Below are 18179 nucleotides of genomic sequence, written 5' to 3' on the forward strand. Positions count from 1 at the left end.
CTATGTACAATGTCCATAATATCCCCCTTTTAAACAGGGAAGGAAAAGGAGGGACACAGAAGTTGCCCAAGGTCACAGCCAAGAAGTGGCAGAGCCAGAATTGGAGGGGGTTTCTGACCCTAAACTCGTGTACCTGTTAATTCACTGTTCATAATATTGCTTTCATTTAGAAGTCTGTTCAGCAAATAAGACACGTATTCTCTGAAAACAGATAACCCGTGAAATTACTGATAAACTAGCAAACCATTTTTCTTTATTTTCTATTGAATGTGTATTTATGATTTCTTGGAACTGAGATTTCACCTCTTCCAACAGGCTCTAGGGCACCACAAGCAAACCCCCTGTAAGTTGGCCCACTTGGTTTGTGTCAGACATTTCCCAGTGACCCCTTCTGTCCCCCAGGCTTGTGAAGTAAATGTTTCGGGGAGCATTGTTAGAATCCTCCACAGTGGGAAGGGCCGGAGGGGTGCAGCGGGCACAGGCATTCAGAAGAACCCAAGTTCTCGAGTCAGGCTGCCTCGGTTCAGCCTCAGCATTACCGCTTTCAGACTCAGAAAATTTTTCAGTCTCTCTACTTTTGAGCTACCTCTTTGCAACATCAGGCAGCCCTCACAGGGCTGTCAGGAGGAGGCAGTGACAAAAAGTGCTCAGCCCAGAGCCTAGCATGCGGAAGTACTCTCTCTACTGGTGGGAGCTGTTAGTTTAGATGCTAGGATTTGTCCTATGGCTACACCTTGTCTCGGCATAGAGTGTGGGGGCTCTTTTGGTCCTTGATGATGATTCTCATTTCCCACATGCAAGACGACTAGACCCCCTTAGTTTTAAACCCCAGAATGGAAAATGGGAACACCACAACCCCATGGAAACTTTTCCAAACTACTCTAGATTAGCGATCGCTCTCTTCTCAGAACCCCTTCAGTTCTTGGGAGCAAATCACAGATGAAACTGGGAGTTTGTTAATTCGGTAGATTAGTTTACACGTTTGTGGGGCCAAATGTAATGAAATCCATGAGAGTAAGTCAAATCTTCTGGATGAATAAAATAATCACAAAGGTGTTTTGGTACTAAGCCCCTTGGGTGTCCACATTTCCCAGTAATTTACACAGCTGACACAGATCAATGTAGAAACCAGGAATCAGTGGTTCCCATCTCTGCTTGCTTATCAGAACCACAGGGCTGGGGTTGGGGGAAATGGGGACAGCATCTTAAAAACAGATTTTTAGGGGCACCTGGGTGGCTCAGTTGGTTAAGCATCTGACTCTTGATTTTGGCTCCGCTCATGATATCACAGCTTGTAGGATCAAGCCCCACATGGGGCTTTGCACTGACAGCACAGAGCCTACCTGGGCTTCACCATCTCCTCTCTCTCTGCCCCTCCCCTGCTCACACACACACATGCACTCTCTCACTGTCTCTCAAAATAAATAAACTTCAAAAAAATACAGAGATTTTTATTTCCCAGTTCAGGCGTTTACTTGATGGCGTGAGGGCTTTTCACTTTGGAAAATAATTGTTATTTCTTTTTGTTTTATTACACGCAAAATTATGATTTGAAGTGTCTTCCTTCAGTATTCTTGAGGAGAGTCTCCTTTCCATAGTTTTCTGGGAGAATGACAGAAAGTTTAAGTGTACTCAATGTGTCATTTCCGCAAGAACTGATGCAGATTTGGTGTGGGCATCATGGAAGGCTTGCCTTCATGTTTCAGGCGGGTATGTTTGAAAACATAGATTGGTGATTTCCAAAGGGAACTGAATGGGCTTGTAATACTAATACCACAAATAACTTTGTAAGTGGATTCATATAACTATATGCACAAAAAGTGGTTACATCTTCAGAAGTGTTCTACCTCAGATAGTGAACGTTAGAAGGACCTGAACGAAGAAGATGTGATAACCCGGAGTGTCTCATCTCGTGCTTGGTCCTGTAGCACCATCAAGACATGGCGTCTCTCCCAAAGGAAAGGAAGTCTCTAGGCTGTTGGTTTGTTTGGAGCTTATATAATTCCTTTCTTCCAACAAGGAACAAGCCGCATACTTTTTTTAGGGCACATAGAGACTTCGTTGAAAAGGGGAACATTTGTTTCCCCAAACAGAATGACTTTTTAGCTGTACCAGGAAACAATTTCTTGCAGGAAAAGTATGTTTTGCTGTTACCAGCCACTACTGGGAACTGCTACAGCCCCAGCCAACATTGATTACCGATCTTCTCTCGATAGTTCTGTCTTTTAAAATAGGACCATTTCCATTAAGTTCACATAGAATTCTGGGAAAAAGCCTTCCTATCAGGCAGAGAGATTGTGAGGGCATTTAGGAAGAAATGGGGCTTGGGTTTTGTTCGAATCCCAGATGGTTAAAATAAAAAGAAGTACTTGTGTTGAAGAGAAGGAGCCCTCAACTCTCTGTTTGCGGAGGCCTCCCCTCAGATGTTGAGAGAAGCGGCGTGTCCACACAGAATCCCAATCCGCACCCCCCCACACACCACCATTTCCCTGGGAGCTCGCCTGTATACTGCATTCACTTTTATTAGCTTCATAGCTCTTCATACCAGCTGAAATGTCTTATTTGCTTGTTGGCTTATTTACTGTCTCTTACACACACAGGAACACTGTTTCCTAGAAACTATTTTGCTCACTAAAACCATCAACACATAATCAGAAAAAATATTTGGGGCGTGCATACCTCCAATATGTATTCATTATTTTTATTTACTTATTTATAAATTACATACTCACCTTCCTAATTGTTATATTACATGCATCAGAAAATATATATAAAATGCAAATCTTGCAAGGAACGGATAAGAAAAAAAATGCATCTAGAAGCTTTGGTACCTTTTCCCCACACATCTTGTGCTGTCCCACCCTGCCTTGCAGTGCACAGTATTTCACTGTAAGCTGCTTGAGAGTAGCAGACTCACTCCATGTGCTTCCCACTGCCTTCTCAGGGCTTGCAACAGCATCAGCCATGTAGTAGGTGCACAGTAGATATTTGCTCAGTAAATATTTACTTCTGAGTAATAAGCAAAGCCAAGGCACAGCTCACTCGGCTAGGCTCCATATAGATGAGGTTGTATTGCATCTTTGCAGGATGAGAGAAGCAAAGCCCTAGTTTTTAGGGTCAGAATGCCTTCCTAATACAATATGTGCTGAATAAGGGATTTACTGTAATGATTCAAATCCTTCACCAAAGAGGTAATTACAACTTCCTTGATAAGAGCAGAGCTCAAGCAGGCAGACAGGTGGTTTCTGGTTTCTCTTCTAACAGATGGCACAAGTGGACCAGCTTCTGAAGCTTTTTGAGGAAACTTGCTCATAAACAGCCTTAAATATATATTATTTTTCATGTCTTCCAACACATGCTTTCTAAATAGAGCAAAAAGGCTTCATAGATTGAGGACAGGAGCACATATTATGAGCAAGGCTGCAAGAAGCAGGGCACTTCCAGTTTACGTGAGCAGCAGGTGCAGTGTGTCTGGCACGCAGCAGGGAGGTTCTGTGCCCCATGGAGGCTGGATGCACTGAGAACCTTCACCATAGCGAGCCTTTCCTTCTAGGTGCCCTCAAAGCATTTTTACCTGGCACAATAAACTATACATTCAGTTCTCCTATGATCTGGAAACTCATATATTTTTTAAAAGTTTTTTTGAATGTTTATTTTTGAGAGAGAAAGAGAGAGCACGAGCAGGGAAGGGGCAGAGAGAGAGGGAGACGCAGAATCCGAAGCAGGCTCCAGGCTCTAAACTGTCAGCACAGAGCCCAATGCGGGGCTCAAAGTCACAAACCATGAGATCATGGCCTGAGCTGAAGATGGACTTTTAACTGACTGAGGCACCCAGGTGCCCCTGGAAACTCATATTTTTAAAGGAAAAAATCTCACGTGGTTTGATTTTAAGATTTTTTGTTTTGTTTTTGTAAAGAGGGCATATGGTGTAGCCTAAGAGGTCCAGTTTTAAATCCCAGCTTCTCACATACTAACCAGTTGGCTTTAAGCAGCAAAAATACTTAAACTTTATGATCTTCTGTTTTCTCACCTGAAAAATGGGAATAATAATAGCTATCCCTGCAGTTGTTTGGAAAAATTAAGATGATACATCTGAAAAGATTGGCAGAATGACTGATACGTAGTAAGTATTCAGTGCCAGTTAGAACTCATCATTTTTCCCCACCTTCATTTTCACCTTCCCTTTGAAAGCTGTTGGTCCACTATAAACCGGTGAAGAAAGAGAAATAAATCAGACACAAAAGGTGACACATTGTGTGATGCCACTTTTGTGACATGTCCAGAAAAGGCAAATCTCTAGAGATAGAAAATAGATCAGTGGTTGCCTATGGCTGGTAATGTGAGCACGGCTTCAGTGCAAGTGGCAGGAGGGACCTTTTGGGGCTGACAGAAACATTTTAAAACTAGATTATGGGTGATAACTACTCAACTCTATCAATGTTGTATGCTTAAAATGGGTGAACATGATATGATGTAAATTATACCTCGATAAAGTTATTTTTTATATCCTCTTCACCTAAGAATACTAAACACAATGAGTAAATGTTGACATGTTGGTGACGATAGTTTTGACAAGTGATGTCAAAAGTAAGAGGCAAAAATATTAAGTAACCATCAAAACCTTGCCTGGAATGGACATACAAGTTTTGTGTTAATTAATTTCACTCTTCAGAATAACTAAATAAATAGGTCTTGGGAAAATATATGCTACAGTTTTACAGAGGAAATGCAAATATAGCCAAGAAAAAAAATTTCCAAACTTTGAGACTTGTGGCACTGAAAATACCTGAAAGTTTTAAAGGGTGCCTGGTTGAACTTTTTTCTTCATTTTAGCAGTGTTGAGTTTTTATCATCTCTTTCTTTTTTTCTTAAAGAGCATTTATTTATTTTCAGAGAGAGAAAGCAGGGAAGGGGCAGAGGGGGTAGGGGGAGAGAATCACAAGCAGGCTCTGTGCTATCAGCACCGAACCCAATGTGGGGCTCAAACCCACAAACCATGAGACCATGACCTGAGCTGAAACTAAGAGTCGGACACTTAACCAACTAAGCCTCCCAGGCACCCCTGAGGTTTTATCAGGTTTGATGCAGAAACGCAGGAGTCCATCAACATAGACCAGTGTGCCTGTGTCCCTCCCCACCAGAAACAGAATGTGTGAAACCCCCCTTCGGTCGTACTTGTCAGGCGCAGCCATCCTAGGCAAGCAAACAAGGGGCTATGTGCAGAGCTGTGCTGACAACACGAGATTGAGAACCACTTACATGGTATCGGATAATTCTGACTTAGAAATACCTGGCTTCCCTGACTACCAAGGTCTTATGTTTGACTTCTGGTAGATCCATATTTCCTTTCTTTTCACTAAGTACTTCGATTCTATGGAGTATTTATTTATTTAACGCAGCCTTTATATATTGTCAATTCCAAAGAAACTTAGGGAGCATTCATAGTGTGCCATAACTACCATGCAAGGTAGGGTCAAGACCAGAAGGGAAATATTACTTCTTGAGGATTCAGAGGAGAAATACAGAACTTAGTATGATGCCAGAGAAGCCTCATGTAGGAATTCACATGGAAAATGGGCTTTGAATGGTGGGTAAGCATTGATTAGGGGCAAGGGAAGAGACATTCCAGGAGGGAAAAACAGCATCAGCAAAGATCATGGTGATAGAAAGCTGAAAGCACAAGTTTATGGCACACATAAACCAGTTTGGCTACAACACCAGTTGGAGAACTAAGACCCATGGGTGGGCCTCATCCAGCCAGCTGCCTGTTGATTTTGTTTTTGTTTTGTTTTTGTTTTTTGGTTCATGAGATAAGAATGGTTTTTACATTTTTAAAAAAAAATTTTATGTTTATTTTTGACAGAGAGAGAGACAGAGCATGAGCAGGGGAGGGGTAGAGAGAGAGAGGGAGACACAGAATCTGAAGCAGGCCCCAGGCTCTGAGCTGTCAGCACAGAGCCCGACGTGAGGCTCGAACTCACAGACTGCGAGATCATGACCTGAGCCGAAGTCGGACGCTCGACTGAGCCACCCAGGCGCCCCAAGAATGGTTTTTACGTTTTTAAGCTGTTATATTTTACATGGTTACATAAGTAACTACCTAATCCCCTCAATTTTGCCTCTTGGTCCAGAGTCTACAATATTTATTATGTGACCCTTTAAGAAAAATCTTACTCATCTGGAAAGCTCTGGGAGCATGAGGGCAAGTAAGGTAGATTAGGAAGAGCATCAGGGCTTTATTGTGAAAGACCTTCAAATGACAGAAACCTAACTAGCTTAATGAAAAAGTGGAAGTTAAAAACTTACAATTTTAGGAAATCTCAGGGTGGATCTAACCTCGAGCACAATTGGACCCAGGAACCCAAATTATTATTTTGCTTGGCTCTTCTTCCTGCCTTTTTTTTTTTAAACTTCATTTGCCGACAGATGTTTGCCATGTAATGGGAAAAAAGATCTCTGGTCACACTAAGCCAATACATTCAGCTTTTGCTTCCAGAAAAAAAACAGCATTTGTATGTCAGACCCCAAGGAAAAACTGTGATCAGTTATACGGCCACCCTTGACCCAGCCACTGTGGCCATATGAAGGGCGGCACTGTTTCCAGCCAGCCCCAATCACATGCCTGCCCCTGTGATGAAATCAGTGGGACACTGGCTCCACCTGGATCACTTGGGGTGGCACAGACGAAGGGGAGTGGGAAAACTAGTGGCCAGGAGTAGACTGTAACTACATCTTTCACTCTACCAGAGTGAATAATTTACTCTATTGCAGTAGGTAGTTGGAAGTTTTTGAGGAGGAAATTGCTCTTCATTCCAAATTCAACACATATTTATTGACCCGTGTGCTCAGGACATTTGTGTACTTAAAACCTGCCATGGAACCAACCGGAATGGTAAAAGGTAAAGAAACCAGGCTAGAGATTCTTATCATGGTCTAGGTGAGATGGCTTTGGTCTCCATCCTCAGAGGAAAGGGAAAATATTGAAGTGTTTTGAGCAGATAAATAACAGGATCAGATGTGCATTTTGAAATGATCACCAAGAATGGTCCTTTTAAGTTAAATACCTATGTTGAAAATCTTGTTTACATTGTAAATTTGCCAAAGATTGTCCAAAGTAATTTGGATCTGCCTCATATTTTTTAATAAATACACACACACATACACACATATATATACATTTACATTTTAATTTTGTGAGATCAGAATTAATGGTGTTTTGCTGTGTCTCTTTTCATTGACAGCTCAGTGGGTGTTTCGTTTTGGAATGTAAGAACTAGAGCAGAATATAAAAATCATTTTCCTTCAGTTTGTTTTTATTCACAGATGTTAAAACCTTTTTTTTCCACTGGAAAGGGTGACTTTGCTGGAAAATCATTTAAAGTTTTTTCCAGTCGAGTCAATAAGCTCCTCAGCACCAGATGAACAAGGGGCAGAAACCACTGTGCAGCCTTAGTGAGATTGTATTCCTTCACTGTTCAGCGTGAGCCAGGCTTTGTAGAAACAGAACATGGTCCAGGCAAGAATGCAGGTTTCATGCATGGTCTCACTGAAGGTGCAAGGCTGTGCATGGAAGATACAAATGGAGTAGAGAAGATGTTTGAGTGGATTGAAATCAAATCAGAAACAGTTTTGCAAGTGTTTAGAGTATTGAATCAACACTAGAATTAGAGGGAAGTCAGCTATTTGCTTGGGAGGAGAAAAGGAGAGTCAGACGGTTGGCCTTTCCCCCGAAGTTGGTGTCTGCTTCTCTCTAGGCCTCGTATTCCTCTTGTGTATCTGGACCAAGGTTTGGAGGCTTGCAGGAGTTTAACTTAATCGTCCTGAATATTATCCTTAGCCGAAGTGTTTTTTCTACTGCTGAGAGTTAGGAACATGGTAAGTTGGCTTTCTTATTCAAGGAATCTCCTTTCCCCAGGGTTACTTTTAAGCTGAAGTATCCTGGGCCACCACTGCTAATTTTGGACCCTCCCTTGTTTTCAGCGGTGGACATTTAGATTCTTAGTAAATCCTTTTCTCTTCTCTTTCTCCCTCTAGTCCAAACAGGAAATATTCCCTAAAAGTAGACCATATAGAAAAGCATGCGACATGGCCAGTGACTTTCAGCCAGTGTTGTTAACATGTTTTCCAGCTTACTCAGAATGTGACACTGGACAATGTCCTATTCCACTTCCCCATGCCCGGGTGAAAGGAAGACACCACTGATTTACTGTAATAACTTTACCAAAATAAAAATGTCCCTGGAGGAGTCAACGTCATTTCTCAATGAGGAGAGCAGGATGGAAAAATTAGTTCTTGCCTATGGAGGGTGCTTAGTAAATACGCACTGATTGTATTTGACTGAAAAAGAAGAGAAACAGCCCAATAGTTGGGAGCTGCCAACTGCATTATGCAACCCAAACCACAGATTGGTGCAAAAAGGATGGAACTGTCATTTTACCTCTATGAAACATCCCTCCTCCAGAGATTAAATGTAGCCATTTGTATGATTAGGGAGATTATTTTTACTAGTGATCTTTGGTTTTTGGTTATAAACGTTACCTTTTAATTATAGGAAACGTGGGAGGTATTTTGAAAGCCCCCAAAATAAAAATTACCTTTATCCTCATCACCCAGAGAATGTTGATATACTTACTGTCTGTGAGTATGTTTTAAGATTGGTTTGCACACATTTTTTATTATAAAGTGCATGAAATGTGATTGTACAGCTTAACAAATTATCATTTAGCAAACACCCACATAACCACCACCGAGGTTAAGAAGTACAATTCTATGGGTGCCTGGGTGGCTCAGTCGGGTAAGCATCCAACTTTGGCTCAGGTCATGATCTTGTGTCATGAGATTGAACCCCACGTCGGGCTCTGTGCTGACAGCTCAGTCTGGAGCCTGCTTCAGATTCTGTGTCTCCCTCTCTTTCTGCCCCTCTCCCACTCGTGCTCTGTCTCTCAAAAATGAATAAATGTTAAAAAATTTTTTAAAAAAAGTACAATCCTGCCAAGACCCCAGAGTTGTCTGCATCTCTTGCTTTCTCTTTCCCTCTCCCCACAGCAAAAGGAACCACTAATTGGATGTTTACAGTAATCATCTCCATGTTTTTATTTATATTTTTATCTCTTAAATACAGAGTCTTGCTATGTCCAGTAGCTATGTTCAAATAAAGTCAATACAAACACTGAGTTAGCAAATACTGAACCACTGGGGATACTGCTAGTTGGGGAAGTACAGGGTTAGGCTCCTCTGAGTCTCTAGTTACCATATTTTTGTCAACTAATTAGTATACCTTATTACTATTATTGTTGATTGATTACCATTGAATTCATGACCAACAGCACTGTAAATCATGCCTAAACAAAGCTTATTAAATACATGTTTTCTCCACAAGGCACATCTTCTTGTCCTTAGAAACTCTGGAGGACTGAAACAAGAAGGCCAGACCATCCCTTTCTTCCACCTCAGATGGCGTTGTGCAAATTAGATGCTTCAGAGTGACCCAAGTCTTTGGTTGCTCTGCATGTGTCCACAAGCGACCATGAAAAAACCATGAATATTGATTCTGAGGTTACAAATACATTTTAGCAAGTAAGTGAATTCACAAACACAGAATCTACAAGTAATGATCAACTGTATGCATCCATAAAATATAATATTTTGTTTTATTAAGCTGGCTTCCTTTGTTCAGTGGTTTTAAGAGTCCCTACTTTATTAAAATTAGTCATTATTTATTTTCATTATAGTAGAGTTTACCATTGTATTAACATACTAAAATTATTTCTCCATTCTTCTTTTACTGAACTTCTGGGTTTCCTGTTTTTGCTTTTATAAATAATTTGCTGTATACATTTGTATGTATCTCTTCTGAGACACATGTTGCACCATGCTTGAGAGTGTATGTCTGGGAATGGAACTGCTGAATCATAGAGAATGATATCTTCACCTTTGCCAGATGAAGTCAAACTGTACAAAATTGGCATAGCAATTGACATCCCTCCTCCAGCAAAGTAGTAGAGTTCTGACATTGCACATCTTGCAAACACTTGGCATTTTCAGCATTTTGATGTTAGCTGTTTAGTCATTCTGTTATTTGCGCAGAACTACTTCATTATGGTTTTAATCTACATTTCCTGTACTACAGCAAGGTTAAGCACTTACTTGTTCTTTTGCATTTTCTCTTCTTAAGTCCCTGTTCAAGTTGCTTGCCCATCTCCTACTTGGTTGTCTGTCTTTTTCCTTCTGATCATTAGGAGTTCTTTGTATAGTCTGGTTATGACTGCTCTATTTATATATTGTAGGCTGTCTTTTTACTCTCTTTTAATGTTGTCTTTTGATAAATAAAATTTATTAATTTTAATGTAGTCAGATATATATGTGTTTTCCTTAAGATTAGTGCTTTTTATGCCCTGTTGCATAACGTTCCGACCTCACGTTCCCAGTTATTCCTTTATTGTTTGCCTTGAGCATTCAGATCTATAATCTGCCTAGAAATCATTTATTTGTTAGGTATGATATGAAGGAGAAGTTAAGTGTTACTTTTTCCATATAGATACCCATTTAAACCAACATCATTTAATGACGAGTGCTTTCCACTAATACAAAATAATACAGACTCATGATAAAAAAAATTAAAACACTATAAATAAAATAAAAAAGTGAATGTCAAATCCATGCCTGTGTACCTAGTTTCCCATTCTCAATGCCCTGAGGTAAAGTTTCTTGCTTGCAGATTTCTTTTAAGAAGAGTGTTTGAACCTCCCTAGCATTAGAATGGTGGCCGTAAGTTATGCCTCAGGACAGTAGAAGATTGAACCTGGCAGTACTGTTGGTTTCCTTCCCTTTTTAAAAGAATACATTTGCTTTGGGAATGTCTTCATTATATAGAGAATGGCAATTGTACGCACTCAATTTAAGATAGTCAGGAGGTTTGGAGATTTCTTGACAACTATTTAAATCTTTTGAAACAGCACATGTTACCATATACTGTACATTCTTGGTAGTGCCCCCAAATGCTTCAACCTTCCTTTACAAATAACTTCATAAATTGTGACCTTTTTTCTAGTTGAAAGAGAGTAAATGTATAAGAACCAATTTTTATGCACCTGAAATGTGGTATCGAAAAAGCCTGTAGGGCTGCACTCAGGTTTAACAGAAAAGAATGCTATGCTCATCCAGTATTGTGTACCATAGAGCACCGTGAAGACATTTGGTGCTTTTAACTGTCCTTGCTCATCCTGTCCCTTGAGATTTTTTACTGTCCATTGAGCAATTGAACTGGGACCTTTGTCCAGACATCTTTACTTCCAATCCAGAGTTTTCCCATCTACCTCATATTTCTGTATTATTCTACATGAAACATTTCAAATTATTGACTTGGAGAACCTTCAGGATGACAGATGCCCTATCCTAAGATTATGAATTTTGTTTAAATCATGGAATTATTTGCCATTCCACCACACTCCATCTGAGTTTAAAATCTGCTTGAAATGTATACTTCAGAAATGTTTTTGAAAGCCAATAAACAGAACCACTACACTGTAGATAAGTTGAACTATTTTAAAAGAAAATTATTTAAGAACTATTTGAAAAGTAATTGCCTATAATTTCTAAGGCCTTAAGGGAATTGCACCATTTTGTCTCATTTAAAATAAGAATCAGGACTCTGTCATTGCCGGAACAAAGATGTACATTAAAATGTATTAGCTGAGGGCAAGAATCTGTAAACACTAGGCATGCTGGTAAAAGTCAAAAGAATACAGAATGGTGCGACTCCGGGGCATGTGGCATTTTCCTCTTGTTAGGTTGTGAAGCACATACTGAAAAAATTCAGGAGGTTGGGACGTATGTAGGATTTCTGTGTTGTAAAAGCTTCAGCAGACATAAAAGAATATGTAGTCAATTTTTTACAAATGAAAATCATTTTTGTGTCTCTTGGTGTAATTCACTATCCAGTTTCTCAGTATTCCTTTTGGCCCTCTCTTCTTGACTAACATTTGATTTCCCTTCTTTTTTTTTTTTTTTTTTTTTTATGGTGCCTTAAATCAAGACATAAGGGAATATTTTCCAAGGAAGAAGAACTCACTGATTTGGGATTAGATTAAATAGGATTTTACAGGTTTCCATGGAATTTTCTCTTCTCATTATAGGAGGAAGAGTGGCGGGAAGGGAAGACAAGGAGTCCCCCTTGGATTTAATAGAACCTTCCTATTCTAGACCTAACTGGGAAGGGAGGGGTGATGGCATATGAAAGTCAGCCCTGGGCCAGTGATCTCACGGACGTCACCCAGGCCCGAGATCCTTGACTGGGAACCAGGGCTGTAGATCACAATCCAGTGCCTGGCAGAGAGGAGCAGATGCCATTGTTTTGACTTCTTCATAGTACACCTGGCAGAAGACTGTCTGGATACTCTTGTGTACGTCTAGTCCTGTCTTAGTTCTGGGACAGGCTGACCGTCCACCACTCCCAGTGTTTCTACGATGAGCCACACCATGTGACCAGGGCTCTAACTTCTCAGGTTTCACTTCTCTATCTGCCTGTGTCCTTCCCTACACTGCCTTCTTGGCAGAATGCCCTTTGGAAAGTTAAACATTGCTTCCAGATGGAACAAGAGGAGGGAATTGTATTCATTTTTAAGGTCCCTGGAAATACTAGGAAAGAAGAGAGCCCAAGGTAACCTTTTCCAAATGGGGGGAAAAAAAGGCTATCTAATTTTTTTTAATGATGATGCTCCATGTTCGTGGGGCAATGGTGAGAGGGAAGGGGCATCCCCTCCATGCACTATTGGTGAGAATGCAATTCAGCAGAACTCTTCTCCAAAGCTATTTGCTAGGTTGTATCAGGACCCTTAAAAAAAGACTTCTAGCCTTTGACCCACTAATTTAACTTCCAAGAATTTATGCTAAGGAAACAAATACAGTCAATGATCCTCAACAAGGATGTAAGTTGCACTACTATTTATAATAGCTATAGGGGGATAATGATCTGAATATACACAATAAGGAAAGGTTGCATAAATCAGGGTATACCATACAAGAGAATAGTCTGTAGCCATTTTAAGAATATGATAGCAAAGGCTATTTAATGACATTCGAAAATGTTTTATTAAGTGAAAAAACAACAACAGGCTACTATGTGTGTAGTAGTATTCCACCACCCCCCCACTCCCGCCAAAATAAGGAGATATGCCAAGATAGTAACGGTGACTGTTAGTGGTACAAATTACGATTTTATTGCTTTTTCTTGCTCTTTGGTGTTGGCCAATTTTCTACAAGGCCATCTGTGATTTTGAGTATCAGAATTTTAAAAAGATCATTTTCTTCTGAATGGTCAGCTTACTGCTCTTCTTGTACTGGTTCGGGTTTTAATAGCCATAGAGTAGAGACCCGACTGGGTCTGCCACATCCATAATGACATTGGGAGCAGCCCTGTCCATAGTCACTAGGCAAGCATGCCCTGGCTGGTACACCAGACGTTCCATCATTCAAGTGAGTCACCACTGGAGGGTGTCAAGCTGATGATAATGCCACACAGTGGACTTGAACTACCTGCCACAACCCAACATGCTGCCAGGCCTTTGAGCCTTATCTTCCTAATCTGTTCTTTCTTCACTGTCCAGTGAGTGTCAACAGGACTTACTGGGACTCTGTGACTCCTTTTGAGGACACCGTGGACCAGCTAACTAAAGCCGATGCAAGCCTTCCAGAAGGTTTAATCCAAACTAGACCAGCAAATGTTCCTTCCAAGCTAAAGTTTCAGCTCTTGTCATTGCTACAGTTGGGCCTTAATGGAGGGAACCCCAGGAGTGAAAAATGTGCAGATACTCCCAGCTTGACTGTGAGGGTAATAGAGAGGACTTAGGGACTCACCTGCTAAGATTGTAGTTGTAAAATTATTTTCTCCTATCCTAATGTCAGTAATTTGTTATTTTTGGCCTCAGTGGGAAAAGTGAGAATTTCATAGAAGCTTCAGAGCCAATAGCAAAACTGACCATTTGTTGTTTGTGTGTTTTGTTTAGGTTTTTTAGGGGTGAGATTTTTTGCCTGCTGTTGTCATTTTTCAGTAAATGTAGCCAGACACTTGTGCAGTGAAAGGGGTATGTACGATTATGCATAAAGTCTTGGCCATTATCATTATCTCTGGGCATCGTATTTCCCATGTATATGTTCTCTGAGATGTCTCACAACTAAAATATCATGTGCTGTCTGCTTCTTGGAGGAATACTTATATATTATTGATATCCTTTTGCTATAGGCATCCATCATTATATAAAATTTTTTAATGTTGATTTTTGAGAGAGAGACAGAGAGAGAGAGAGACAGAGTGAGTGGGGGAGGGGCAGAGAGAGAGGGAGACACAGAATCCGAAACAGGTTCCAGGCTCTGAGGGGTCAGCCCAGAGACTGATGCGGGGCTCGAACTCACAAACCGCAGATCATGACCTGAGTCAAAGTTGGATGCTTAGCTGACTGAGCCACTCAGGTGCCCTGGCATCCATCATTCTATATATATACATAAATAAATGTTCTATAGCATTGTTGAGATCATGAGTTTTATTGACATGATTCTGAAACACTAAGCAAACAGCATAATTCCATCAGTAGTTTAAAAAATCAGAGTACTATGGAGTGTGCATTCTATTGTTATGCTAAAATACAGTAGTCATAAATTTTAAATTGTGGTCATTTTATAGCAAATAAATAAATGTTGCTATGAGTAAAACAGAAGCAAACAAATGAAATTCTGTTAGCTGTAAAAATGGTAGTCTGTACTACAGTAATTGACAGGGGGATTGAAGAGTAAGTTCTTGTAATGGTTTCAAACACCCTGCATTCCAGCCACACCCCCAGATAATTTCAGCCATGTACTACTGGCCAAGAACCACTTGGATATGCAAGGATGTGAAAAAACATTCAGAACCCACATTGTGTTCATAGAGTATGTCCCTAACGATGCCTTTAGCCAAAGGCATAATTCTTGTACAAATGAGATAGGAAGCTGGAGGTGTTTCCTCCATATAAAAGCCACTGAAAACAAAAAAAGAAAACAAACAAAAAAGTCTTAAGAACTTTTTAATTATCCTGTGCTGACCACTAACCAGAGAACAGATGAGTGCAGGCCTCTGGGCCTGGGCTGCTTGCTCTCTTGAACCTGCAAATTGTTCCTGGTCAGAGCTCGGGTTCCTGGGTTTGGTTGCAGTTTAGAAGTCATGGCCAGGCCTTGCCTACTAGGTCATTACTGAGGGAGGAGTGTTGTGGGGAGAGGCCTGAGAAGGCAAGGCCTTGCTTACTTACCAGCTGTAACTATAGAAGAAAGTGAGGACTAGACAGTCAAAAGGAGGCCACACTTTTTCCCAGGACTCAAGACAGAGTGAAGTGGGAACAGGTATTAAACTGACAAGATAGTAACTTATCCCTCAGCGGACAAATCTTACTGTGTTATAGTAGAGTTGTTTTTAAGCCTATCCCATCTTGTCAAATACATCGTGAACTCTTGAAGTTAAGGACCTTGGCAGGTGCTAAGTTGTATTCCATTTGCTGTATTTGATTGTGCTGTGTGCTCAGTAACTTGTTTTTGCCAGATTAATTGAGAAAAAGAGAAACAAGCCATACTCTTCAAATTTAATCTCTTGCATTATATGAATTCCATCTGCTATGTGAATCTACCAAAGAGAAGACTGGAGGCAGAATTGGGGAATTTACAATGTGTTGAGTCTTATTGAATCTGTTGCTCCATTTCCATTTTCCTTTGCAAATGTGGCAGGCATCTAAAGGAAACTCATAAATCAGTGGTTAAGAAGGCTTCTAGTGCTATGGCTGGGTCTATAAAGAAGCTTGGCATAGCATAAAGGAACATAGTAAGTCCTGCTACCCCAGAGGCAGTACACTGTGGTGGCCAGAACCCAGGGCTTAAAGCCAGAGGATTGGGGTCTGAACCTCAGCCCTGTCACTTACAGGCAAGCCTCAAATTGGCCCAAGTTTCCACATCTGTAAAATAGGAATTGTATTGTGCCTCTTGGCTTGTTGAGTAAGTTAAATGAGATTTATTAATGTACTCACTCAGTAATTATTTCTTGAATACTTACAGGCACTATTTTAGGCATTGGAGGTAGAACAGTAAATAAAATGGACAAAAATCCCTGCCCTTGGGGAATTTATATTCTAGAAATATAATGCATATCATGGCATCAAATAAATGTTTCATTCAAGGAGTCTGTGGATTTCTGGTGAGCTCATGTGATGAATTTTTACTGTGTATTTCCATGAGAATGTATGTTGCAACCCTAGGCACTTAGGACCATTATTGGGCCACATGTCTAAATTGAGAATGGCCCATTAAGTAGGACATTTATGCATTCTTGCTAAATCCCACTATGTTTAGAAAGTCTGTTCCAGTGGAATTGGATTGCTGTCATTTTCACCTCTCTGAAGTGCTTGGACTGAACATTCCAACAATTGGCTGAGGCTCATTACTGCAGGTGGTGTTGTGGCTGGGTGATCTCCACATTGTTTTCTCAGTCATTGCTCTTTGCACTCTCTGTGACTTAATGCGATTTTACAGAGTTGCTAAAGCTGTGTGTTTGTTTGTTTGTGTAATTTGTGGAAATAAGTCAAAGGGCTAGCTAGCATGACCAGTTAAAATCCACAAACTGTATTTTAGTAATTTTAATATTTCCTCTCCAAGCTTTTGATCAGCTGCCCATCGAAGAACAAAATGACAGATTGAAGGTTTCAGTTCCTTAGGTTTTCATTGCCTTCCTTCTGGGGCTTTTTCTTAGAGCATCAAAATTCCCAAAATCCATGAAAAGAGAGAGCACGCCTGGAAAGCAAACCCCAGGGGGACTGCAGAGCTGCCTAAAATCACATGTCCTCTCCTGAGAGGTGTGTGTCCAGACCCGTCTTCCATGTGCTATCGTTTTTCTGATGCAGTGGATTTCCAAGTCTCTGGTGGCACACAGCCCATTTAGTTAAAAAATGTAAACAGGAAATTGTTTCCTGGCTGAATGGCCCGTGTGGCCCAGAAAAATGGTCATTTTTGCTGAGCCACAACTTTAAAACCACTCACATAGCAGTGGAGGCTGAAGGCCTCTGAGAAGCTTGCCCCGCCCCAGACAGGCTGGTGCTAGGGTCTGAGTGGGAGCTCACGTACGTGGGCCCAGGGCGTCTTCCACCAGGGGGCAAGGGCACAGTGGACACCACTGAAGATGCTCCTGTGACCTAGAAAGAATTTCTGCAGGTCAGAGAGACACAGTAATGCTCCAAGGAACGGCAGAAGAGCCGCTGCTTGGAAGATGCAGAGGTCTGGAGACCTGTGACTTGGCGCTGATGACACAGCCTGGGCTTCGGTGCCCCTCTTCTGCTCCAGCTCCCCATCATTTGGCCTCCCATGAACCTCGTGCTCCCATTGTGGTTTCCCTGTGTGCTGACAAGTTTTCTGGTTGTTCTGTCTTGCAGCCCCCCGAATCCAAGCCCAACTTCACCCCTCTCGCCATCTTGGCCCATGTTCTCGGCGCCATCCAGCCCTATGCCCACCTCATCCACGTCCAGCGACTCATCCCCCATCAGGTCTGTTGCAGGGTTTGTTTGGTTTTCTGTTGCTGCCGTTGTTCTCTCATTGGCTTGGTCCTCTCTTCATGCAGTGTTCAGCCTCCTCGTCAACTTTGTTCCCCGCCATCCAAACCTGCACTTGCTTTTTGACAGGCCAGAAGAAGCGGTTCGTGAAGACTCCAGGTAAAATCACGGATGATGACCAATCCATTCCTGTTTATCCAAAGCCGGTCAGGGACAGTGGTGGGGGGGGACTAGCCTCTACCCTCCTCTGATTCCAGCCTAAGAGACTGAAGCTGGGAGGGACCATGTGCATGAACCAGCATGGCATTTTCCACGCCTTTCTGAACCCTTCCTCCAGTTTCTGAATTAATCCGTGATGCCTGGAGTTTGGGGAAAGAGTGCCTCCTCAACGGGCTCCTGTTTGGATGGTTCTCAGAATCATGGGCTCTCTGTGCTTTGGTATAAGATAATATCAGAGGGAACAGTGCTGAGGCACTTACTGGCCTTTTCTTCCCTTATGTTTATCGGGTAGCATAAGGCAACTTTTATTTGTGGGGTTAGACCATTGGCCATGAGCAGTGATACCTAGCTGCTGAGACCAGAGAAGTGGGAGAGAGACGCAGGTAACACAGAGTAAAGGATGGA

The 18179-nt window shown here is 41.4% G+C and overlaps 1 protein-coding gene across 7 annotated transcripts in view; it reads left to right on the forward strand.

Annotated features, from left to right (window-relative positions):
• Positions 1-18179, forward strand: part of ARHGAP26 (Rho GTPase activating protein 26) — a 422569-nt gene that overhangs the window by 384772 nt on the left and 19618 nt on the right. For 4 of the 7 annotated variants that reach the window (XM_042938105.1, XM_042938115.1, XM_042938124.1 and 1 more), the window contains one exon: positions 17439-17714. In XM_042938105.1, the coding sequence (XP_042794039.1) occupies positions 17439-17714 (276 nt within the window). The remainder of the gene's footprint in view (positions 1-17438; positions 17715-18179) is intronic. The other 3 variants (XM_042938134.1, XM_042938162.1, XM_042938143.1) reach the window with 2 other exon arrangements.

Source organism: Panthera leo, chromosome A1 (genome assembly GCF_018350215.1).
Source record: "Panthera leo isolate Ple1 chromosome A1, P.leo_Ple1_pat1.1, whole genome shotgun sequence".
Classification (NCBI taxonomy): Eukaryota; Metazoa; Chordata; class Mammalia; order Carnivora; family Felidae; genus Panthera; species Panthera leo.